At 58.6% G+C, this 23803-nt stretch overlaps 1 protein-coding gene across 5 annotated transcripts; it reads left to right on the top strand.

Moving 5' to 3' along the window:
• Positions 1-455: 455 nt before the first annotated feature.
• DNAI2 (dynein axonemal intermediate chain 2) lies at positions 456-18086 on the top strand. 5 transcript variants are annotated; one of them, XM_037066444.1, is made up of 14 exons: positions 456-632; positions 1246-1365; positions 2628-2823; positions 4445-4606; positions 5540-5661; positions 5978-6120; positions 6643-6756; positions 8686-8825; positions 9696-9818; positions 11983-12206; positions 13813-13948; positions 14235-14381; positions 15384-15608; positions 17365-18086. In XM_037066444.1, the coding sequence occupies exons 3-14, from the start codon at positions 2641-2643 to the stop codon at positions 17485-17487; spliced, it is 1842 nt and encodes a 613-aa protein (XP_036922339.1). In that variant the 5' UTR covers positions 456-632; positions 1246-1365; positions 2628-2640; the 3' UTR covers positions 17488-18086. The 5 variants fall into 5 exon arrangements, with proteins under 5 accessions (XP_036922339.1, XP_036922362.1, XP_036922330.1 ...); XM_037066467.1 differs by having other exon boundaries at positions 1246-1368; positions 2630-2823; positions 14271-14381; XM_037066435.1 differs by having other exon boundaries at positions 457-632; positions 1246-1368; positions 2630-2823.
• Positions 18087-23803: the final 5717 nt, after the last annotated feature.

Below are 23803 nucleotides of genomic sequence, written 5' to 3'. Positions count from 1 at the left end.
GTCCTTCCCGCTGTGGCCATTTGGTCACACTTTGGATTCTTATATGACACGCGGGGGGCGACGTGGCAGCAGAACGGAGGCTGGGGTTATAACTGCCTCGTGGTGGCTGAGGACCCTGCAGAGGGGGGAGGCAAACGATCTGCCAGATCACAAGCAAATCGATAAACAGCAGAATTCGGCACCGGCATCACCAGCCAGGGCTCAGGACTTCGGAGCCCTGATTACAAGCTGGCGTTTCCTCCGTATCCTGCCCAGGGCACATTTGAAGACTTGGCTACAAACCCTTATCGTGAGTGGCGTTTGGCTAACTTGTTGCTTAATTTCCTTCCTAACTCTAGAGATCTCCGGAGGAAGGAGGAGGGATCCGCGCCGCTCGGGTCCTTCCCCGGACGCAAGGTCACGTGCTCCACTGGTCCCAGCGCCTGCGCGTCCTCCGGCCCGGTCAGATTGCTAGGCAACGGGTAAACGCCGCAGCTGGGAGCCGTTTGAGCGGAGCTGGGGGCAGCCCAGCAGCTTGCGCGCTTCCCCAGCGGCCCGGGCGCAGCAGAGCTGACCGAGGTTAAGCTAGGGCGCTGGAGGACGTCGGCTGCTGAAGAGGAGAGCGGAGAGAGTGAAGGCGGGAGCCACTGAGGGTAATCATCACGGAAAGTGCAAGGCATTCCTGATGGGGGCATCCTCAGGGGATAGCGCCTACAGGTGGCGGATGCCAGGACTATCGCTCTTAGGGTGCCCGGCGCGTTGGTCCTCGCTGCCCTCGGCACCCCCGAGTCACTGGGCCCTGCAAGTTCTAAACACCTTGCCTCCTGCACCCCTGCTCCCAGCCAGCAGTCCCGATACCCACGATCTGTCTCCTGGAGGGGTTGGGAGACCGTTAAATGCAGGGGAAACACAGGCTGCGCTGGGGTGGTGTGAGGGTGGTCCGTTGAGAGGAGAGCTTGCTGGTGAGAGTGGAGGGAAGGGCAATGAGTGAACACCTGCTGGGCAGCAGGTCCTGGTAACGCACCTTCGTCTAGTCCTCAGTGCTGATCGCCGCTGTAGAGCCGGAGTCCGGGTGCTGGCTCTGTCTGGACTGAAGTGCTGTGACCTTGAACAAGGTACTTAATGTCTCCGGGCATCAGTTTCTCCATCTGTAGAATGAGAGTTGTGATAACTGTTCGGGGGACTGTGGGGGGCACACAGAGAGCCCGTGCATGCGTTCACAGGGCCTGGGGCCCATTTCTAAAAGGAGATTTTGTTTGTTTTTAGGGGGAAAGGAACCCACAACCTGAGCTCTTGGGGACTCGCCGTCAGAGGCCCACTTTCTGAGAGTTAGGAGTGGCCAGCACAAGGACAGCTCCACTCAACTCTGTCGGGGACAGACCCCATCAGGTGACCAGCAATTTAAGCCAATGAGGAGCATTCAGACCCCACCGAGTCTGTTGGCTGTGAGAGGGTTAGAGGGATCAAGGGCTCTTTGGGGGGTGAGTGAAGAACAATTTGTGGGGAGTGTGTGCTGCATTTCAGAGGCTTCCAGTCAGCACCAGTAAAGGACACACTTCCTTGCATTGCACCTGAGCACTTGCTTTTCACGCTTCTCCCAAGTGTGTCAGGTCTCTGAGTGACTGAGTGGCCCAGCCAAGGTCAAATAGCTAGTGAGTGTCAAGGCCAGAACTTGAAGTACGTTCGGATGGCCCAGCCTGGTTTTGGCCTAGCACAAACCAGAGGGCTTCTCTAAGGCCTGACTATTCTTTCTGTCGAGGAAGTGGTCCCGCCTTCCCTGCTCCCATCCTGGGCGGAGCGGATGTGGGGTGGGAGGAGGTTTCCAGGAGTTCCCCAGAGGGTCAAGTTCAATAACCTAGAACTCGGGAATAGGCGAGTCCTTGGGCAATCAATCCGGAGGTGGAGTGGGAGACTTTCTAGAAAGGCCCAAGGCTCTCAAACCTGTGTGCCGTAGGGTCAGGTCCAGGGCCTGGCAAGGGATGTGGCCAGCACAATGGCCATCAGGACTTCCTCCTGCTTTGCAACAACCATGCTGGCTCAGTGAAGGCTGGACCCCGTTGGGGGTGAGAGCTTTGGAGCCGGCCAGGCCAGCTCTGATCTGGACACTGCCCTCAGGGCATCTCCGAGAATCAGCTTCCTCCTGAGCGAAATGGAGATTTTATGGTCCGCACGGAGGGCAGCGGCAAGGGCTGAGCAAGGTAATGCCCAGCATGCCGTCATTGTTTGGTGGATGATTTCTTTTTTTTTTTATTTTATTTATTTATTTATTTTTTAAAATATTTTATTTATTTATCTTTAGAGGGGAAGGGAAGGAGAGAGGGAGAGAAACATCAATGTATGGTTGCCTTTCATGCATCCCCTGCTGGGAGTTGGCCTGCAGGGAACTGGCCTGCAACCCAGGCATGTGCCCTGACTGAGAATCGAACCATGATCGTCTGAGTCGCAGGCCTGCGCTCAATCCACTGAGCTACACCAGCCAGGGCTTGATTTCTTAAAATAAAGATTCTGCTTCTGGACAAATCTCCTAGAACCCCTCCCCTCAACCAGATCGGGAACCTGGAGCCGTGCCCCTCCAGGTGAGACCCACGGAGACCAGGGAGCAGCAGCCGGGCGGGACCCCTCGCTGCACACACTCCCTCTGTCCTCGCAGTGGCCGCTACCATGGAGATTGTGTATGTGTATGTGAAGAAGCGAAGCGAGTTCGGCAAGCAATGCAACTTCTCCGACCGCCAGGCAGAGCTGAACATCAACATCCCGCCCAACCCAGAGCTGGCCGAGCTGTATGTGGAGCGGAACCCGGTGGACACGGGCATCCAGTGCTCCACCAGCATGTCAGAACACGAGGTGGGTCCTTGCCCCGGGCCTGGCCCAGGCCCCGGCCACTCCAGCCACCTGGAAGCCAGGTACAGTGAACCACTGTGTGTGCTGGAAGTGTGGGGGCGGAGGCGCCCCACAGTGGCCAGGGGCAGACCCAGAGCCCAGCAGTCCCTGGGCCAGGCAAGTGCCGGTCAAGATGCTCTCTCTCCCAGGGCCTCTACTCTCCCTTTTAAGACTCTAGAGTCATTTTAGGCATTCGGTACAGGTGGAAGAGGTTTCTGAGCAGGTGGCGTTTATTTATTTTATTTTATTTTTTTAGAGAAAGGGGAAGGGAGGGATAAAGAGGGAGATAAACATCGATATGAGAAAGAAACATTGAGCAGTTGCCTCTCATACACACCCCATCGGGGCACTGAACCCACAACCCAGGCACATGCCCTGACCGAGAATCGAACCAGCGACCTTTTGCTTTGCGAGACACTGCCCGACCAACTAAGCCACGCCAGCCAGAGCATGAGGGTGTGGAGATTTCCATCCACAGGCCATGCCCAGCTGAGAAAGGAAAGGTCCCCATAGAAGTTCTGGTCAGAGGGGCCTCTGGGACGGGAGAACCGGGTCACGTTGCTGATTGGTCTCCCAGCGAGTTCCCCACCTGTCTGAACCAGGTGGTCAGCTCCTGATTATGTGGGGGACGGCCAGGAGAAAATTAGACTGGAGGAGATGACCCATTTACTGAGGCCCAGATCAGCCAGGTGAGAATCAGAGCTTTGGTTTAATCAAAACACACGGCGAACGGGGTAAACGGTTCCGATAAGTCAAGGTTCAAAAGGAATGAACATGGCGTGTCCCAGGGCTAATCGCTGCCACGGGGGACAGGGCAGTTTTGTCCCTGGTGTGGAGATGGCTGCCACAAGGGCACAACATGTTAGGGTCTCCTGTCAGCAGCTCTGCCCTGCAAAGACGGCTTACATTTGTGAGAGCGGGCCCCAAAAGGGACAGGAAAGGGAAGTGACAGCTGAGTGGGCATGGGGTTTCCGAGGGAGGTGACGGAAAAGTTCAGGTAGCAGAGAGTGGTGACAGTGGCACTGTGCTGTGGATGTCCCTGACACCACCGATTTGCACAACCCCAGTACTTAAAGTGGTAAAATTTATGTTGCAAATATGTTACCCCAATGTTTAAAGTGGGGAAAATGGGAAGGAGGCAACCTGGTAAGCGCAGGGGTTAAGACTCCGTCTCTGCCCTCCTCCCTGCCACAGAGAGTGGGCAGAGCAAATCCAGACTCTTGACTGTTCCTGCGTTTCATTCCTGGGACACTGTAAACGGTAGGACGGAGAAGGGTAGTCCCTTCTTCCTCCTTCGGGATCTCACAGAACACACGGGTGGGATTCGGAGAAAGTCAGAAGTGGGTTTTCCATGACCAGGGCATCAGTGGCCAAGCTACTGGCTCCACAGAGTAGCACGTTCGTGGTTGCCTGTGACCCCTGAGGACCATCGACCACCTTCCTGGTCCCTGAAAATCGTGTGGTTTTGGCCAAAGACACTTCTCGGGTCCACTCCTGGGCACTCAGGGCCCCGGATCCTGGCCTGCAGAGGTGGCTAAATGCCCACACCTGGGGCCGGCGTACTCACCCGGGGCTCTCTGTTCAGGCCAACACAGAGCGAATCGAGATGGAGACCCGGGGTGTCAACCACATCGAGGGGGGCTGGCCCAAGGATGTGAACCCCCTGGAGCTGGAGCAGACGATCCGCTTCCGGAAGAAGGTGGAGAAAGACGAGAACTACATCAACGCCATCACGCAGCTGGGCTTGGTGAGGCTCCCTCCAGCTCTAGCGGTCAGAGTCACTGCCACCGCTCTGCGTCCTCGTCCGCATGTCAAGCCCTGATGTGCCAGGGCCTGTGCTCAGCTCTTGCAGCTACTCAGGGGACCTCCTGGCTGGGAGCAGGCAGACAGTCCACCACAGCCAACCTGAGGGGAAGGCGGGGAGGTGCGGGGGCTGAACAGGCTTTAGAAGGGGTCTGGAAGTGGCCCCTTGGGGCAAAGAGAACCCCCAAGAATCCCACCCACCAGCTACCTACCAGTAGGGGACATTCGTTCATTCAACACATTGCGTCCGAACTTCTGGAGCCAGGCACAGTAAGAGAGTGCAAAAGTAAAATTCACATACATCCTGCTCCAAAAGAGTTTATCATCTGCCAGAGGTCAAAGACAAATACAGAGAGAGTACCACAGAATGTAGAAAGACATGCTGTAAAAGACGGGATGACTGGCCATTGGCCCCGTAAGGAGAGAGAGCTGGTTTCCTGCTGAAGGGATCAGGGAGGGCTTCCTGGAGGAGGCGGCACTTGAGCTGGGGCTTTGCCATGATGGACATTTGGAATAATGGGGGGGCTTTCTGGGCGAAGGAGCCAGAAGATGGGCGCTCTGGATGGAATCGCAAATACTTCTGTTTGGCTGGAGCCCCGTGTCTTCACCTTGTTGTCATTGTTGTCCCTGAGGAACCTTTTTAGACGTTCTTCTCCTACTTGCCTCCGCCCCGAAATTCCAGTTTCCAATGACATTAGTATGCCGTTCATGTACCGTGTGTATATCTGGGCTTTGTGCATGAAAGGTAATATTAGTTTACTGCTGAGAACCAATTTTCACCCCACTGGGGGTGATACTGCCCCGCTGAAAATGTGTGGGCTGGTGGTGGGGGAAGGACCCCCCTCTGCCGCTAATAACCCCCGGTGTGTCCCCTCAGATCATGGAGCATTGCATCAAGCAGAACAATGCCATCGACATCTACCAGGAGTACTTTGATGACGAGGACACAGTGGAGGTGACAGAAGAGGCCCCCTCAGCTAAAACCATCAATGTTTTCAGGTATTTCGAGAGTCAGGCCGGTGCTGGCTGACCCCCGTCCCCTCTGCGGGTGGGTGTCCCCAAGCATGTCTCCATAAGCAAGCTGGAACTTAGTATTTCCTTTCCGTTCTTATAATCAGCCTTTATTTATGGCTCATATAATTGGTTTTCTGATTCAGGGAGTCTTGTAAACTTCGTTTTTAAAACAAACTTCTCTGAGTGAGTGCTTAAGCGTGCTCAAATATGTTTGAATGTTTTGAAGAAAAGATTCAGTAAGTAAGTAAGACACATGGGCAGCCTCGCACTGCAGCTTCCCGCCCTTTGCTCACCCCTAAAGGGACCCCCAGGAGATCAAGAGGTCGGCCACACACCTGTCCTGGCATCCCGATGGCAGCAAGAAGCTGGCGGTGGCCTATTCCTGCTTGAATTTTCAACGGGCGCCTCAGGGCATGAGCCACGATTCCTACATCTGGGACCTGGGTGAGAACCGGAAGGGCCCAGGGGAGAGGCCGGGGGCCAGGAGGAAGCCTCTCGTCCATCCCTGTGGGGGTCCAGGCAAGGCCACGAAGTCACATCAGGGAAGCCGGTAGCCCGCTTCATCTCCAGGTCTGTACGCAGGTCGTTCAAGACCAGACCCCACGAAGTCCCGATTCTGGGCGCCTGAAGAGCGAGTCAGATAGAACTCTTGGCAGACAGGGAAGGGACCCAAGGGGGAGGGGAGGGGACTCACTCTGCCCTGCCTTCCCAGTGCTCGTCCTTCATTCATGGCCAATAGGAGCAGCCTGTGCCCCCTTCCCCAGCCTCCCGAGAGCAGGGACCTTTGTTGACAGAGGGGCTCACTCCGAGGGCAAAGCCTGGCCCCTAGGGTCAGTTCTGGCCGTGGGGCCTGAAGGGGGGAGCGGCCCAGAGAAAGGCGTCCAGGCTCCCTGCTCCTGTTGGGCCCCGCGCTTCCCTTTCCAGGCCTGGTGGGACATTCTGGGATTTCTCCCCCCTGCTTTTCAGAAAACCCCAACAGGCCTGAGATTGTCCTGAAGCCATCGTCCCCTGTCATCACCTTGGAGTACAACCCCAAAGATTCCCACGTGCTCCTGGGAGGCTGCTACAACGGGCAGATCGGTGAGAGGAGCCCGGGGCCTTAACCGCCCGTTGCCTCAGTGAAAAGAACTTTTTCACTGGGCAAGCTTTGGGTCAAGTCGAATAGACAACCTTGCAAGTGGGGTCTTGTGGGGGCGGGGGGTGGGGCGGGGGCCACCAGGCAGATCACAGAAGGACCATTTATTGGACTGGAGACCTGAGTGAGCTCTAGCTCCACAGCGCCCCCTCCTGGCTGCCAGGCTGCGGTTGCCCCAGGAAAGCAGGGTGTCCTTCTTCAAGGCTCCCGGAACGGAGAGTGTGGGGTCCTAAGTAGGGCAAGTCAAAATGCAACAATACTCACTGTTCTTACCAAGAGTCAGCTGGTTTCCTTGAAACAACACTTTCTGGATTCTCGCGAGCCTTTGCCAAAGCTCCAGTGTTGTGAAAAAGTCAACTGTGACAGTTGTCGCTAGTGTTCTCATTGCTTCTGTGGAAGAGAAGGCCGTCAGCGAGGTGTTTACTCTGCCATGGTCGCTGCTCACACACCCAGGAAACCGAGGCTTTGGCTTGTTAGTGAGATCAGAAGAGACCCGCCCACGTGGGCTCTGAACGCCCGCCTACCCTCCCCCACTGGCCCTGGAGCGGCCAAACCCCCGTCCCACCCCCATCTGCACCCCGAGCCAGACTCAGTGGGCGTGAAAGGGGCTCCCCACCCTCCTGCCTGCACAGTCTCTTGGCCTCCCCTCTTCCTTTGGGTCGGAGGGTAGGAGCCAGATGGGCTGGGTCCTTTCTTCTCAGAAACAGTCTGTGGCCAGGCTGCCTCCTGACCGGCTGACACCTCTGATCTCCCTCTCAGACCTGCTGCCGCCATCCTGGGGAGGCTGCCAGGGTAGGGGACGGATGTAACCCTCCCTGCCCCGGCCCCCGGGTGCCAGGGCTCTGAAAGCCAGCACTGCCTTCTTTTATTCAGGAGCCCTGCCTCGTTCATTCATCGCCCTCTCAGTGGCTGTCACGCCCACCCAGGCCAGTCCCGGCTCCCAGGCTCCACTGCCTGTAAGGACCACCAGAGCAGGACCCACCCTCGGGCTCTCCTTTGCCCAAGCAGAGCAGGCTCAACTGAGAAAACCCCTCTCTGGGCCAAGCAGGTGCAGGACAAATGCTCTAGACTTGGATTCCTCGAATCAACACTTAAGGATCGAGTACTTTGGTTGTTTGTTCTACAAAGTCAGCTTTCCTAGAAACAGCTCTGAGTAACAGGGTGGGTCCTGGCTGTTTCCCTGTGGGACAATGAGAACAAAATCTATTAGGACAAAAAGCGGATAAGCTCCGGTGTTTCTCGGTAAAGCAGGAGCGAGGCGCGCTAATAATGGGTTGCAGTAAAGGGCGAAGCTGCCTGTGTGAGTTTTGTTTTCCCACTGGAGGCAGCAAAGGCACAGAGGATAAAGGGAATGAGTTTCCACAGCAGGAGAGCTTTACTCAAAGGCGCCTTTACTTTCAGGAGCTTCTCCCCGTGGTGGAGACGCTCCTTTGTCTCTGCCTGGCTCACTCCATCCCAGGCTCTTCCTCAGTCTTAGTTTCCTCTCATCTCCTCCAGGAAGCTTTCCTGGACCACCCCCATGTGTCCCCCATCAGAGAAATTGCATCGTGGGCTGTATTTGCAGGTCCCCTTCCTGCCTCCCAGGGACAGTGCCTGTCCCGTTCCCAGTGGCTTTCCCAGGGCCCAGGGTGGCACTCAACACGTGGCAGGGGCTCAGCAGAATAAATGACGCGTGCCCTCTGGCAGTCTTTCCACAAAGGGGGTGTGGGGGCTTCAGGGGCTGGTGGGAAACGGCAGTCTGGACCTAGCCCTCGTTCTAAACACCCACGTATCTGCCAAACCAAGAGCAGCGGCGCCCCCTGTCCCCTTCTCCCTGCACCAGGGAAGGAAGCCTGCGCCCTCGTTCACCTGCCCCTCATTTCCCTCCCCACCAGCCTGCTGGGACACCCGGAAGGGCAGCCTGGTGGCAGAGCTCTCCACCATCGAGTTCAGCCATCGAGACCCCGTGTATGGGACCATCTGGCTGCAGTCGAAGACGGGCACGGAGTGCTTCTCAGCATCGACCGACGGACAGGCAGGCAGGGGCGGGTTCCGGCAGGCCAGGCAGTATAGGGGCGAGGGGGTGGGGAGCAGAAACAGTTACCGAGCTTCCCACTGGGGTCGCCAGGGAATGTTTTTCCTTTGCGTCTTATTTTTAAATTGAAAAATAGACAACACATGCACAGAGGACGGAACGCTACAGGTACAAAAGGGCAGACAAGCCTCCCAGGTGCCCTCCCAGCAGGCACCCCGCCCCCGCAGCATCTTCGCCGGCCCGCAGGGGTAGTCTCTGTGTACAGAGGCAAACACACCTGTCGTCTTTGCCCGCTCTTTGCACACCTTACGTGTGGATCTGCCCTTGATGTTCTTCATTTAACGGATCTTGGAGAGGATTGCATGTTTCATAAAGCATTGCCCTGCGCCCATTAGGGACTGCCTTGGGTGTGGCATCATTTCTCTGAGTGGGTTTCAATACTTTGTTGCTACCAAAACATGTAGCAAAGAGTGATGCGGAGGTGCATGGAAAACATATGTTCCTGGCAGTGGGGTTTCTGGGTCAAAGTGCAGGTGCATTTGCAGGTGCAAAGTGCAGGCTACCTTGTGGGGAGCCTGTGAGAATAGAGATGCTGGGGCCCACACCTGGGGATTTGACCCCGCAGGTCTGGGGCGAGGCCCCAGCATGTGGATTTTATGATGCTTGCGCCTGATGACCAGACAGGTTTGGGACTGTGGACCAGAGGAGTCACTCTCAAAGCATGCTTGTCCCACACCCTGTCACACATCCTGATGACCACAGAGTCGGACGTCAGGAGTTTGGAGGAGGCGAGGGAGACATAATAAGCCAGGAGAATCGCAGGACCTCAGGTCTCAAAGCAGCTCCCCCCCCCGCCCCCCCACCAATCAGGTCATGTGGTGGGATATTCGGAAGCTGAGCGAGCCCACTGAGGTGGTGATCATGGACATCACGAGAAAGGAGCAGATAGAGAATGCCTTGGGGGCCATCTCCCTGGAGTTTGAGGCTACTTTGGTGAGTGTCCCTTCCTCTGTCTTCCCCTGCTTCTGTCACCTGCCGCCAGGGCATCTGGAGCCCAGAGCGGGCTGTGGCTGCTGCAGCAGACACCTGGACCTTGAGCTGCTGCTTACCTTGCTCCTTGGAAGAAGCATCTTCCCAGACCTGGGGTGGGGTCTATACAATGACTTGCCAGCAGGGGGCAGCAGAGCTCCCTGAGGAAGGAAGCCATCCTCATTCCCAAGAAGTCCCTGGCTAGCGGCTGGGCTGGACAAATGGCAAGTTGTCAGACAGGACCGGATACCAGAAAAGCCCCTTCTGTGTAAGAGGACTGCCCAGACCAACATCAGGAGGCCAGGAGCTGTCTCGGCCTTGCGTGAGACCCTGGGCTGGTCAGTTCACTTCCTGGAGGGACGTGCTTGGCAAACCACAGCACGGGCATGATTATGGAATTCAGTGGCTGAGAGTCCAACAGTCAAGACCAAAGGTGAACAGCAATGGGAATGTGTCAGAAGAGGGAAGCTTCTAGAAGCAAATGGAGACTCCCTCAAAAGTGGGCGGCGGGGGGGAGGTGCAGCTTTCTTTGACAGCTCTTGGCTTGGGCTGGTTCCTGTTTATGTCTCAGTGAACCCCTGTTCTGGCTGCCCGCTGGGATCGTCACTGGTTTGCTTTTGGTTCCTGTGACAGCATTTCTTGGCCCTTGAGAGGCGGAGGCGCCCCGGCCTCACCCTTGCCCTGGGACCCCTCCCCCAAGGCTGGTGGATGAATGCCCGTGGGGTGAGGTGAAAGCTGCCTTAACTGGCCCTCAGCCCGGGGCACAGGGGTCAAGGGAGGGAGGACTCAGAAAACCGTTCTGCCCTGGGACCAGGCATTTCTGGGCCAAGAGCCTGATGTAGCGACTACGCCGCTGCTAGCCCCCACGTCCCCCATGGCTACCGGTTGCCAATGGCACGCTCTGGGCTGGACACCTGTACTGCCTTGTGGGATGAGCTTGTAGAACCGCCCGTGCCGGTGTGGGGAGGTGAAGTTGTTACCCACAATTTACTCAGAGAAGCGATCAGTCTTCGTGAGGTCAAGTCACGTGCTATATATAGAACATGGAGCTGGGCTGCTGCCCCGGCACCAACCCCACAGCCCAGACCCCACCGTGACCCCGCTGCTGTTGGCAGCTGGAGGCCTGAGGAGCCATCCACATGGGAGGGGGAGCTCATCTCCCCTACTGGCCTGCGGGCGCCCTGTAGTTGCCTTTATTACTTACTTGTCAGGGCCTCTAAAGCCGAGTCTCTTCATTTTCCTTTGACCCACGCCCCCAATTTGTAGCTGTTATTTTTTCTTAAATTGTAGTCAAAAACACCAAACCTCAAATTTACCATCGCAGCCATTTTCAAGTGCACAACTCGGTTGTGGGAAGTAGGTCCACATTGGTGGGCGGGGGTCTCCAGCTCGTCTTCATCTTGCAGGGCCTGCACTTGTAAAACAGCCACTCCCCACGTCCCCTCCCCCAGCCCCTCTGCTTCCTGTCTCTGCGAATGCCCCTCCTCCAGGCACCTCACTTAAGTGCACTCAGTTGGGTGTTCTTTTGTGACTGGCCTGTTTCACTCGGCATAACATCCTCACAGTTCATCCACATCGCAGCAGGTGCTGGACTGTCCTTCCTTTTTAAGGCTGAGTAGTTCTCCATTGCACAGACAGGCCACGTTTGGTTTCACATTCATCTGTTGCTGGACGCCTGGGCTGCTTTCCCCTCTGAGCACGTGAACACTGCTGCCGTGAACTCGGGTGCACGGTGTAGCCTGTAACTTCAGGAGCAGCGGGCATTGGGGGAGCTCTTTCAGACTCATGTTTTCTGCTATTCGTTCCATCGATTACTCCGCCTGTAAATAGGCATTCAGGGTCTTTAGGAGAGATACCCCGTGGACACCGTGGTGCGGCATGGAGAGGGCTGGGGATGAGTCTTTAGAGCTGGAAAAGTCAGGGTGGGGCTTGACTAAGTACGAGGCCCTTGAGCAGGTTCTCAAGAAGGGTGACGAGGCTGGTAAGCGGGGGCAGCCCCTGAGGCGCAGGTGGGACACAGCCTGAGCAGAGGCTGGAGCTGCAGGTGCACCCCAGAACCTGCTGGCCGTGCCAGGGAGGCCTGAGCTGGTGTCCCACCGAGACTCCACCCCTGCCACCCCCTCCACAGCCAACCAAGTTCATGGTGGGCACCGAGCAAGGCATCGTCATCTCCTGCAACCGCAAGGCCAAGACATCGGCCGAGAAGATCGTGTGCACCTTCTCCGGCCACCACGGCCCCATCTACGCCCTCCAGAGGAATCCCTTCTACCCGAAGAACTTCCTGACCGTCGGCGACTGGACTGCCCGCATCTGGTCAGAGGAGAGCCGCGAGTCATCCATCATGTGGACCAAGTAAGGGGGCGGTTTGGAAGTAGGAGAGGGATGCAGGAGGGTGCAGGGGACAGAGGGGGCAGCCCAGCCCAGGAGTGACCCGAACGTTTGTGTGTCCACCCATAAAAGGGAGAAAACACCCGAGCTCATGCTAGGAAGTGGCTTCACTCAGGCACTTTGCAAAGGGGTGCGCTGCAGACCGCCTGGGTCAGCGGTGACAACAGCTGCGGTGAATTTTCGTAGCCCGCAGGACAACGCTGGGAGTAGGGTAGCTTTGTACTCCGGTCACCTCATCCTTTGTGTGAGGGACTCAAGCTACAGGGAGGTAGAGCCACTTGTGTCGGGTCTCCGGGTGGGCGACTACAGTTTGCTAACCCATTCACGTGTTGCCCGGGGGACACCTGGGTTGCTTGCAGCTCTGAGTTGTTGGTTGTTGTGACTGGAGATGCTAGGAACTCGGTGCATGGTGTGGCCCGGTCTTGCAGTGAGCAGCTGGAGGTGGGGGAGGGGCGCTGCCAGACTCGGGTTCTACATTATTTATTCAGTCATTTCCTTGATCTGTAAACAGACATTCAGGATCTTTATGGCAAAATGCCTCATGCACACATTTTCTGAGGGACCCCCACGTTGTTTTACACAGCAGCGGCACCAGTCCGCATTCCCACCGACAGTAAAGGAGGGTTCCCTTTTCCCCACACCCTCGTCAGCGCTCGCTGTCTTTTGCTTTTCTAATAACAGCCATTACAACAGGCAAGGTCCGGTCTCGCTCTGGTTTTGATTTGCATTTCCCTGATGGTTAGTGGTGCCGAGCACCTTTGCCTGTACCTGCTGGCCACTTCTGTGCCTTTTTTGGAGGTATGTCTGTTCAGGTCCTTTGCCCACGTTTACATTGGGATCTTTCATTTCTGTTCAGTGGTATGAGTTCCTTAGAGACTTTAGATAGTAACCCCTTACCGGAGAGATGGTGTGCAAGCATCCTCTCCCCTTTCGGGGGCTGCCTTTTCGTTTTGTTGACCATTTCCTTTGCTGGGCAGGAGCTTTTAGTTAGACATGCCCCCTCTTGCTTTTCTCTGCTTTTGCTGCCTGCACTTTTGGCGTCGAGTCCAAAGAGTCGCGGCCGAGACCAAGGGGTTTCTTCCTTGTGTTTTCTCCCGGGAGCTTTACGGTTTCGGGCCGTGCATCCAATCTGTACTCCGTTCCGCGTCGATCTGTGTGCGTGCTGTGAGATGAGGGTCCAGTGTCCTTCCTCCCTGCAGAAACCATGTCAGATCACTGTCACACCTCGTGGGAGGTGTGACCCGCTCCTGGTCCCACCCAGTGTTAGGAACTCTTCCGGGCACCTCCCTCCTCCAGTGAGTCCCAGCTCACAGGTGCAGCAACACGTGCCCGTTCCCTGGGGTTGGCTGTGGAGAAGGGCCAGTGGCCAGCCCCCCGGAAGGGCAGAGCCCTTTGCAGTGAGTGCAACCTGTGAGCTGTGGGGGGGCAAAGCCAGACACAGGAAGGACGTCCTGGCCAACAAGGAGACCCTGAAGCCCAGGAGGGGCTGGGTGAGCAGAGCCGTGGCTCAGCAACCTCCCTGCCCCTCCCAGCCACAGTGGTCCCTGACTCCCAGCACTGGCCCCCCCAGGTACCACATGGCGTACCTCACCGATGGCGCCTGGAGCCCGGTGAGGCCGGCGGTTTTCTTCACCACCAAGATGGACGGGACCCTGGACATCTGGGACTTTGTATTCAAGCAGTGTGACCCTGCCCTCAGCCTGAAGGTCATGCTCACCCCCTCCCCTTGCATCCAGGTTCTCAGGCCCCGGCAGCATGGGTGACTGCGAGGCTGAAGGGGGGGATGAGGGCGTGGGGGGCAAGGTGGAAGATGAGGCTGGGGCGAGGGGTCAAAGGTCCCGCCACCCAGTCTCAGTGTGACCTTCATCCTGTGGGTGATAGGAGTCACTGCGGGTGCTTGAACGGGCCTCCTCTCCGGGAGCCAGGTAGTCAGACACAGTCTTGCTCTGCTCCTCCCACGTCCTCAGTGTGGTCACCGGGCCCTCCCAGCAGGTGTGCGACGAGGCCCTCTTCTGCCTCCGGGTACAGGACAATGGGTGCTTCATCGCCTGTGGCTCCCAGCTGGGCACCACCACACTGCTGGAGGTCTCGAGTGGGCTCTGTACGCTGCAGAGGAACGAGAAGAACATAGCTTCCTCTGTGAGTGCCCGGCGCCGGGGACACGGCCCTGTGTCTGCAGAGCGGGCCGTCAGGGGGCACGCAGGGCTGCTCCCCCTCACCTCCTGAGTGGACACTCTGGGGGGGCAGCGTGGCCTCCTGAAATGAGCACTGCAAATGTGTCTGGGGGGGAGGGGATATTGGTCTGAATCCTCCCTGGCGCAGTCACTAAGTAGCGAAGTGGCCTTGGGCAAGTCACTTCACCTCCTCAAGCTTTAGCTTTTCTTGTCTATCACAGCAGTTTGACTAGCTCAGTTTGTCCAGTTTCAAGCAATGTACAGGGTCTGGCCCAAATAACACCCCCTTTTTATTACAACACTGTAAGCATGGGATTGTGTAACACAACCGTATCACACTCAAGCACACCACGTAGCATGTTAGGTGTGATGTTCAAGGGGCTGTCCATCTCGTGCAAGACACTCACATCCCCTCCCAACCGCACTCACGCAGGCCTTCCTTCTGCCGGATGCTGTATGTTTTTTGCAGCAGAACCCAGCAAATGAAGGTTTCAGAGACTGCCGGTAGAGGGGACAGGTGGCAGGGGACAGCCCCGGGGATGGGGCCCAGGGGGCTTAGATCCATCGCTACACCTCGCCCTGGCAGGGACCCCAGGGAGGCAGCCCCACCCCCAGAACCGGGCGGCACACGGTGCTGAAAACCCCAGTGCGGAGACCTGGGAGGGCCTCTCGGCTGCACCTGGATGTGGTCCCACCTGGGGCTGGTCCTTCGTGTTGTGCGAATGCGGAGAGCATTCTTTACACTGTCGTCCATGTTCTTGGAACCTCTTGGAGCGGAGTGACCTGTTGTCCCCACCCCCACCTTCCGACCCCAACATTCGGCCCTCTGCCCTTCCTGTTAGCCCTGAGTCCAGACCCCTTTGGAGGCTGCTGTGAGTGCAGTGAGGAGAACCCAGACTGGCCCCTGTGCGGGGAGCCCTGGCCGCCCGCCTCTTCCCACGGGCCTCTCTGTCCCCATGTGTCCCAGATATTTGAGCGGGAGACCCGGCGGGAGAAGATCCTGGAGGCGAGGCACCGAGAGATGCGGCTGAAGGAGAAGGGCAAGTTGGAGGGCAAGGAGGACGAGCTGCGGGAGGAGGAGACCGCCGTGGACCTGGAGGAGCTGGTCAGCAAGGCGGAGGAGGAGTTCTTCGACATCGTCTTCTCCGAGCTGAAGAAGAAGGAGGCGGAAGCCCTGAGGAAGTCCAAGCTTGTAAGGGCCTCTGACAGGGCCCGTGGGGGCTGGTGGGAGGCCTGGCACTGGGCTCTGCCCGTTTACTGATCTGCTGGGTGGCCTCGAGCACAGAACGCTGTCAGATGAACCTTAATGTGTCCATCTGGACAAGGGGAGGCCGACATTACCCCTTCCTCCAGAGGAACCCTAAGCCCGCAGGCAGATGCCAGCTCTGTGAGGGCAGGGGCTGAGCTCCGTGCTTGTAGAGCCCTCCTCTGCACCCCCCACACCCCCCTCCCCCACCCCACGATGGGTGTCCCCCAGGACCAGCTGAGTGAGAGTGGAGGCTAAGGCTGGTGTCAGGTAAGAGTAAGCCTTGAGGCCCGGGGAGGCGGGGCTGCGACAGGGAGGCAGGGCTGTGACCTCCTGGTGTGGAGGACATTGTGGTGTCAGGGGTGTGACCGAGCTGAGCTCAGTGTCCATGGCCCAGCTCTGAAGCACTTCCTGCCTATAACAACCGGACTGGCCACTTCACTTCTTGGTCCCTCATTTTCATTCGGCAGCTGAGGAGATTAGCTCTGAAGGTTGTGTCTGGTCACCTTCCAGGCCCTCTTCGGCACCAAGGGACAGAGGAAGGGAAGAACATTGTCGCTCTGGGCCACTGCCTTGAGAGACCCACGGATAGGGTGCCGGGATGGGCAGGTGCAAGGGAGCAGCGCAGAAGGGAAAGACCTCGGGGGCGTGTGTTTGTGTGCGCCCTTGTGCGCAAGACCAGGGGCGCCTTTCGGGGGTGTGGCCCAGAGTGACGTGAAGACAGAGAACCCCATGTTCAAAAAGTCTTGAGAATGGCAAGACAATGACAGAGGAGCCGAAAAGCAAGCGTGGGGCCTCGTGGGGCTGCACGGGGCACCCGCCCAGGACGCCGGTCCTGCTGACAATGGCTGTGTGGCGAGTCCTTGGGCACAGATGCGGTGGCCAGAGCCGAGGTGGCCAGGGCCGCAGGGCAGGGAGAGTACAGGGAGCGGGTAACTGCCTCCTCCAACCTCTTCCCTCTCCTGTCACCCCTGCCCCCCGCCCCACCTACCCCGGGTCTAGGCACAGGCTGTGATCTCACAGGTACATTTGTTTTCGGAGTCCTGGGGTATGAGCAGCTGTGTTCTCACACTCTCTGTGCCCCAGGGGTGGGGCGGGGCTCTTCCTCCATGTGTGGCAGGGGCGAGACTGTACCGTAGCCCTGGGCTCCCCGCCACCCCCACCCCCGCCCTGGGCTGACGGCCCTCCAAAAGTTAAGGGTGATACTGGCCACCTCCCACGGTGCAGTGTGGCTCACAGACATGGTTCTTGGGGCTGGAGGTCCCAAAAGGTGCCCCTCACAGGAGGGGTTAAGGTTCACCGAACTTGGCCTCTCCTTCCTCTGCGACCTCCCTGCTTCCGACTCGTGGTCTCTGCATTTGGCCAGCACTTTGGGAGTCAGAGCTTAGAAAGCACTGCAGGGTCGGTAGCTTGCTTCCAACCCCAGCCACAGCCCTGTGAGGTGTGCAGGTGAGGGGACCCAGGAGGCTCGGGAGGGGCAGGCCGAGGTCAGCCAGGCAGCCAGCGGCAGAAGCAGGACTTGCACCTGTCCCCTGCTGTTCTCACCATGCATGCCCACTGGCTCTGCGCGCACTGGCCCTGCTGGCCACAGCGCCAGGACCCAGTCTCACCCCATTGGCTGCTCTGGGCCTCGGGCTTAACTGCAGGGCCCAGGGCAGGCCTGCCCTCACACGGGGTTCTGCTCTGTCTCTCTCTCGGGCAGCAACAGCCAAGTCTGAAATCTGAGGAGGAGACAGAGGGAGAGGACGAGACGGAGGGACAGTACCAGGTGGAGGGAGAGGACGAGCCGGAGGAAGAAGGGGGCCCTGAAGAGACTCCAGCCTGAAACCCACGTGGCTGCCTCCGTCTCCCACCTCTTGGCATTACCCCCATTTTATAAGTTGGGGGCTGAGCTCCTTCCTTAAAGTGTCACTGGAGGGGGGAGGGGGAGGGCAGGGGGAGCGAGAGGGCCCTGGCCCAGCTGCCACGCTCGCCCCACAAATGGCTGCCCCACACTGACTCACTGAGCCCTGTCCCCAGCCACCCCTTGGAGGGTAAGGGGGTGCCCCTGTCCTGGCCACGGTGGCAGCTCCACTTTAGGTCTCACCAGCCTCTCAGCCTGGCCCCCCACGTCCCCTCCAGCTTCTCAAGGGCCACCCTGGCCGTCGTTTCCCTCTGCAAGCTTGCACAGCCTCCCCTGGGCTGGTCACAGCCACGCAGAGCCTTGGACGGACCCAGGGCCGGGGACTGTCCTCCTGACCCTCCCTGTCCACATGTGACCCGGGAACAGGAGGTCTATCCACTCTGAGATGTCTGTCCAAGCAATGCCCTTGGTCGCTTTACCTCCAAGAGGGTCCGACGGGTCCATGAATCCAGCTCAGTCACTTGTGTGCGCTGCAAGCTTTCTGTTGTCTTCATTCTTGTAAATTAAATCAGCGCTGACGATGCTAACAGTTAGTGCTGGCCATGCATCCCACTGGACGGGCGTGCTCTGTTATCCTTACCCTCCCCTACGGAGGAGGAAGGGCCAGGTTCCAGGAGAGGTGTGGGGACCTGCCCAGGGCACAGAGAGGGTGGGGGGGCCTCACTCCCAGTCCTGCATATCAGCCACCTGTAGGCTCGGCCCTGGGCAGGGCCCGCAGAGCCCCGGTGGGCTGCCCTGACCCGACGGCACCACAGAGCTTTCGGTGACCACTGCCAGAAGTGTCACAGGCAAGAGGGGACTCAGAGCCAGCCATGTCCCAGGAGAAGTCCCCACCCACCATTCATTCTGTGGGTGCCGGGTGCTCCTAACAGGGACCCTAAGCGCCCTTGTTAAAACTGTGTCAGAATCTTACTGGGGAGAGGCCGGGGGCCAGCTGCTCTGCCGCATCCACACCCAGGTCTCCCAGGAACAGGGTTCCAGGCAAAGGGCAGCCACGAATCGCGTGTCGCTCCCAGTACCGTCTCCTGTGATGGGCCGGCCCCTCGCTGTGCCAGGATTCAGGAAGCCCCGGGGCATCCTCACAGCAGTGGTTCCAACTGAGGGGTGGTTTTGCCCCCAGCGGGACACTTGCAATGCCTGAGCGCAGCATGGACATGACTGGTGGTAAGGAAGAGCTCAGGAGTGCTGCTCAGCGTCAGCAGTGCCCAGGACAGGCCCCAGACAAAGAATGACCTGCCCTGAAGGCCAGTGGAGTCCAAGTGTAGAAACCCCAACTTAGAAAAATCTAATCAGACGAAGCGTGCCGGGAGAAAGGCCCAGCTCCCTGTCGGCCCGGGCACACTGATGGAGCTGCCTGGAAAGGGGAATGTTCTTTTCCTGCCGTAGAATTTTGGCTCTTGCTTGTGCTGGTAAAGGTGGGTCACCTCCTGGGGCCGGAAAACCGTTCACCGTAGATACAGAGAGTGACACTGTGCTGTGAGGGCCTTTGAGGAGTGGGTGTAGGGGAGGAGAGGGGGCCCCACAGGTGGCGATGGGCAAGGGGGTGCGGGAGCTCTGGGAAGGCGGTCCCCATCGCTGCTCATCCTCACGATCGTGACCTTCCCCTTCTCATCACCAGTCTCACCCAGAACCTGTTGCTTAGGTTCTCCCAGGGCAGTAAAACAAAGCCGCGATGCCTCATCCAAGAACCAGAGGCTGCTGGGAAATCCACCACCACCGTGGGCGTGGAATGTGGAATGTGGAATAGGAATGGCGGCCCGGGTGTGGGGACCTATCTGAGCAGGGTCGGAGAGTGGCAGAAGCAGCAGCAGCTGGGCCCGAGAGTCCACAGCACAGTTAGGTCCCTTCTGTCCACGCACGAATGAGGGGAACGTGCTCCTCCTCCTGGACCTGCTCTGCCCAGCTGACCTGATAACGGGGCCACGTAACCGATGGTGCCTAAACCTGCAGGCAGGACAGCACCGGGTGCCATGGTGGGGTCGCTGCCCCTGTTCCCTTCTGAGTGGCAGCTGGCTGTTATGGGCCCCAGGTCAGAACCCTGCAGAGGGACCCCCTGGCCCTTCGTCAGAAACAAAATAAGTGTCCCTGGGGTCCAGAAGCCTCTGGGGAGACAGTGCCCCGGCAGGGGGGGGGTGGGCAGAGGTAACCCACAGGGTCAGACTGGCACCCCTCGTGGCTCTTGCCTGGTTCTTCCCAGAGACCCAGGCACTGGCCCCTCTAGGTGCCAAGGGCCTTCGGGATGGAAAGGGGAAGGTGGGCGCGTGGTGACTTATGGAGCTCACGGCGGGTGGAAGGGTCTGAGCTTTGAGGTCTGCATTGGGCGCAGGGGCTGGCCATCCAGGGCACGTGCCTTCACTCATTCGCTCAGCGCTGTGCCAGGCCCCAGGGCTCAGACCTGCTGTCCCAGAGCTTGTGGGCCAGTGGCAGAGACCGAGAGCTGACAAACACAGAGAAGGATAGAATGGTGGCTGTGCAGTGACCTTCTAGGGAAAGTACTGGGCGCTGCGATAGGAGGAACTAACTAGGCTCTGGGGGAGGGAAGGCGCTGTCAGGAAGGCTTTCGTGTGAAAGTGATGATGAAACCGAGATCCAGAATGAGTCTGAGGCAGCCAGGTGGTGGCATGTGAGCAGGTGCGTGAGCAGGTGCATGCACATGCACTCACGTGTGTGATTAAGGGGCTGCACAATGGAGGGGGCGTTCCAGGTGGAGGAGAGGAGACAGCTGGCGCTGCTGCTCTGGTGACCGACCAGGAGAGGCCGGCGTGGCTGAAGCACAGTCGCCGAGGACTGGAAAGAACCCGGAGAACACACAGCGGCCAGGCCGGCAGGGACCTGGCGGTCCCGTTGGGGGTTTTCATCTTTCTCCTAAGGTCATTGAGAAGCAGCAGAGAGGTGTGGTCAGATTTGCATTTTTTTTTAAAAAAACAAAATGGCTGAGCTGGTCATGAATGAGTGCCTGGAGGGAGTGGCCCTGAGGCTGGTTGTGGGGACGGACGTGGGGTGTCTGGTGAGAGAAGATGGAGGCCTGGAGTGGGGTGATGGCTAGAGTCACTCATCTGCCTGCACTCTGCAACCTACGGCAGGGGCTTGGGGGGCAGAGTAAACGTAATAAGTCATCAACAACATAGCTGGGTTCAAAGCAAACACTCCATCAGCCTCCCTCCCTCACGTGGAAGCAACTGGTAACCATCGAAGGCAGCCTTTCCCGTGGTTACCAAGTTCTAGGTCACTAGGAACTGACACAGTTTCTCGGGATCCCTTCAGCATCAGAACCCCAGGCCTGGAGGGATGCTGGGCTTCTTCAGGGAAAAGTCCTCTGTGGGTTTCTCTTTCATTTCACCTCCCAAGCTCTCTATAGCCATATGCAGCTCACGAGCAGGGGACTTTGGTCCTTTGGGCCCCCGAGGGTCACAGGGCTTCAGGAAGTGCTCAGAGCGCGTCAAAGTCAGTAGATTCCAACCACAGGTGGGCTTGGAGGGAGGAGGAGAATGTCACATGTCTCAGACGGAAAATATCGTTGCTGCTGGGGAACGATGGTGGCCAGTGATGTTCACACTCAGCTGGGCGGCCCCGGCCTTTTCATCAAGTGAGGGGGCTTTCATCCCCTGGGACCTTCAGGGACATGAATGAAGAGCTTGTAGTGCTCAGAGAAGTAGGGAAACAGGGAGGGGACATGAAGGTGAGTTCGGAAGAAACTCACAAATGTGGGAGATGGACCTCCAAGACCGAGAGGCGGAACACCATCCAGNCGGAAAATATCGTTGCTGCTGGGGAACGATGGTGGCCGGTGATGTTCACACTCAGCTGGGCGGCCCCGGGCCTTTTCATCAAGTGAGGGGGCTTTCATCCCCTGGGACCTTCAGGGACATGAATGAAGAGCTTGTAGTGCTCAGAGAAGTAGGGAAACAGGGAGGGGACATGAAGGTGAGTTCGGAAGAAACTCACAAATGTGGGAGATGGACCTCCAAGACCGAGAGGCGGAACACCATCCAGGGATGGTAGCCCCTTGGGGAGGGTGCAGGTGGGTGAGCACAGCCCGGGCAAGGGCAGAAGGTGGGGACGAGCCCAAGACGAGGCAGGGGAGAGCCAGGCCCCAGGCGTAGGTCAGACTCACAACGGAAGGCAATGGGGATCTTAAGTGAGGTCACGGCAGGGATCTGTCCTCTGGAACAATGGCAGCGGCCGTAGATTGGCATGTAGAGAGACCGAGCAGGCTGCTGTGGCCATCCAAACTGGACACAGAGGCCCCAGCAGAGGTAGAACCTCGGGATTTGATTGCAGAGGATGAGAGGAAAGGGGGAGTCAAAGTGACCCGGGGGTGTGGGGCTGGAGAGGACGGGGTTGGGGCGGTGCTGATAAAAGTCAAGCAGAGGCAAGGGCTTGAGAACAAGGATGGCTCTGTGATGAGTCTCCACCTGAGAGGGGCTGGGTCCTCCTGCCTAGAAGCTCCTCTTACTTCTCCCAGCCTGGGCCATCCTGGTGGGGTCCATGCACCCGATGGAGTAGAAAAGAAGGAAAAGTAGCCATGGTCCCATTGACCAGGGGCCTCCTGTGGCTGACCAGAACAGATTAGATTCCGGGTCTGAAATGGAAGTCCGGAGGGTGTTTTCTACCCAAATGACACACCTTTGAACTTACCTGGTGCTTGTTGCAGCCATTTGCAAAGCAGCCTGGGCCAGAGAGCGGGACGAAACCCTCGGACCCCCTACAGGAGTTTTTGGCTTCTTCCCCTGCTTTACCCACTTATCAAGCCCAAGGCCACTGGGGGCCTTCTGTGTTGCATATTAATAGCAATAACACGCAAGCTCCCGAGCAGCTGGGTAAGCCAGTCCCCGGGGGCAGGCTGGCATCGTGCTCTGCCACTGGCTGTGTGCCAGGCTGTCTGAGAGACGCCCCCTGGGGAACAGCTCGCCCTAACCCAGCTCCTTCCACGGGAAGTGAACCTCACTGGCTCCCCTCACCTAGTCTTTGTGGGGGGTGGGGGGCAGGAGGAGACAATGAAGATGGACCCTCAGAGACAGAGCAGCAGGTCCAACGCCCCAGGAACCTAGGACCCTGAGGGGGGCAGGAACCCGTGGCTCCAGGTGGTTTGGCAAGTAGGATGCACAGCGGGGACCAGAATCCTGTGTTCCAAGGCCCCCTGAGGTCTGACATCTTCCCACTGTGCTCCCTGGTTGAGTAAATGCTGTAATTCTCACCAACAGTGGAGCCGGCTGCGTTCGGCCTATGCTGTCTTGCCTAATCAGTCTGGGGGCGCTTCCAGCAGGCCGGGGACCAGGAGGGCACACAGACCCCAACATCCCGACCTAGACTTTGGGTTTTCCCACAAGGCTTTGTTTGCCAGGGAGTATGTTGAGGCGGGCTCTTATGCGACACGTCCCTAGCTAGTAATTCAGGTGCTCCAACCACCACTCGGGTGGGCAGCCAGGCTAGGGTGCAACTGTTTACCCCGTGTCATTGGAGACTAGACACCAGCCACAGCCACGATGCGTGCAGCGCCCTTTGTAATGAGGCAGCCAGCCGCCACTCTGGAGACGCCAAGAGACAGACAGGAAGGCAGGCAGGCAGGCAGACAGCTGAGGCGCTAGGGGCCCGGAGCGCTAGTGTCCAGCGAGCCTCGCGGCCAGAGGGCGCCCCCTGGAGGGCAGTGAGAGCAGGGCCCACGCCGCGAGCGAAGGGGCGCGGGGAGGCGCCGGGGGCCACTAAACCGACGCGGCGTCGCCGGGCAGACGCAGGGCCGCGCCCAGGGCGGGAGGGACGCACAGGCAGGCTCTCGCCGGGAAAGCGGCTCAGGCTCCAGAGCCTCCCCGGCGGAGGCGGCCCGCTCTCGGCCGCGGCGCGAGAGGGGCGGGGGCGCCGTCGAGGCCCTCCCCTCGCCCCGCCTCCCGGTCAGCGCCCTTGGCCGCGGGCGCGTCGTTGGTTTCGGGTTGTCAGGCAGCAGAGGGCCGCACAAGCAGCGAGGCTGCGGGGGGACCCGGTGGCGGTGGGGGTGCGGCTCGGCCCTGCCCGCTCTCTCGGCCTGAGCCCCTCCATCCGAGCAAGCATGAAGGACAGTGGGGACTCCAAGGACCAGCAACTCATGGTGAGACTCCCTCAACCTCCACCCGGACCCCACCTGCGGCCCAGACTCCCAGCCCCCCTCCCACAGGGCAGCCTTTTCTCCTCACCCCCACTAAAAGCACACTNAGCAGAGGGCCGCACAAGCAGCGAGGCTGCGGGGGGGACCTGGTGGCGGTGG

The sequence above is a fragment of the Sturnira hondurensis genome, unplaced genomic scaffold (genome assembly GCF_014824575.4).
Source record: "Sturnira hondurensis isolate 20B ecotype Veracruz unplaced genomic scaffold, ASM1482457v3 Scaffold0001221, whole genome shotgun sequence".
Taxonomy (NCBI): Eukaryota; Metazoa; Chordata; class Mammalia; order Chiroptera; family Phyllostomidae; genus Sturnira; species Sturnira hondurensis.
The sequence above is the reverse complement of the archived record's forward strand: the minus strand, read 5'-3'. Positions and strand labels throughout refer to the sequence as shown.

What these genes read in the sequence shown, in the direction of transcription:
- DNAI2 (XM_037066444.1), top strand. Translation starts at nt 2,641, where the DNA reads ATGGAGATTGTGTATGTGTATGTGAAGAAGCGAAGCGAGTTCGGCAAG. An exon ending in TGGAGTTTGAGGCTACTTTG is followed by an intron (nt 9,819 to 11,982) that starts GTGAGTGTCCCT and finishes CCCCCTCCACAG; the next exon opens with CCAACCAAGTTCATGGTGGG. An exon ending in ACCCTGCCCTCAGCCTGAAG is followed by an intron (nt 13,949 to 14,234) that starts GTCATGCTCACC and finishes CCCTCCCAGCAG; the next exon opens with GTGTGCGACGAGGCCCTCTT.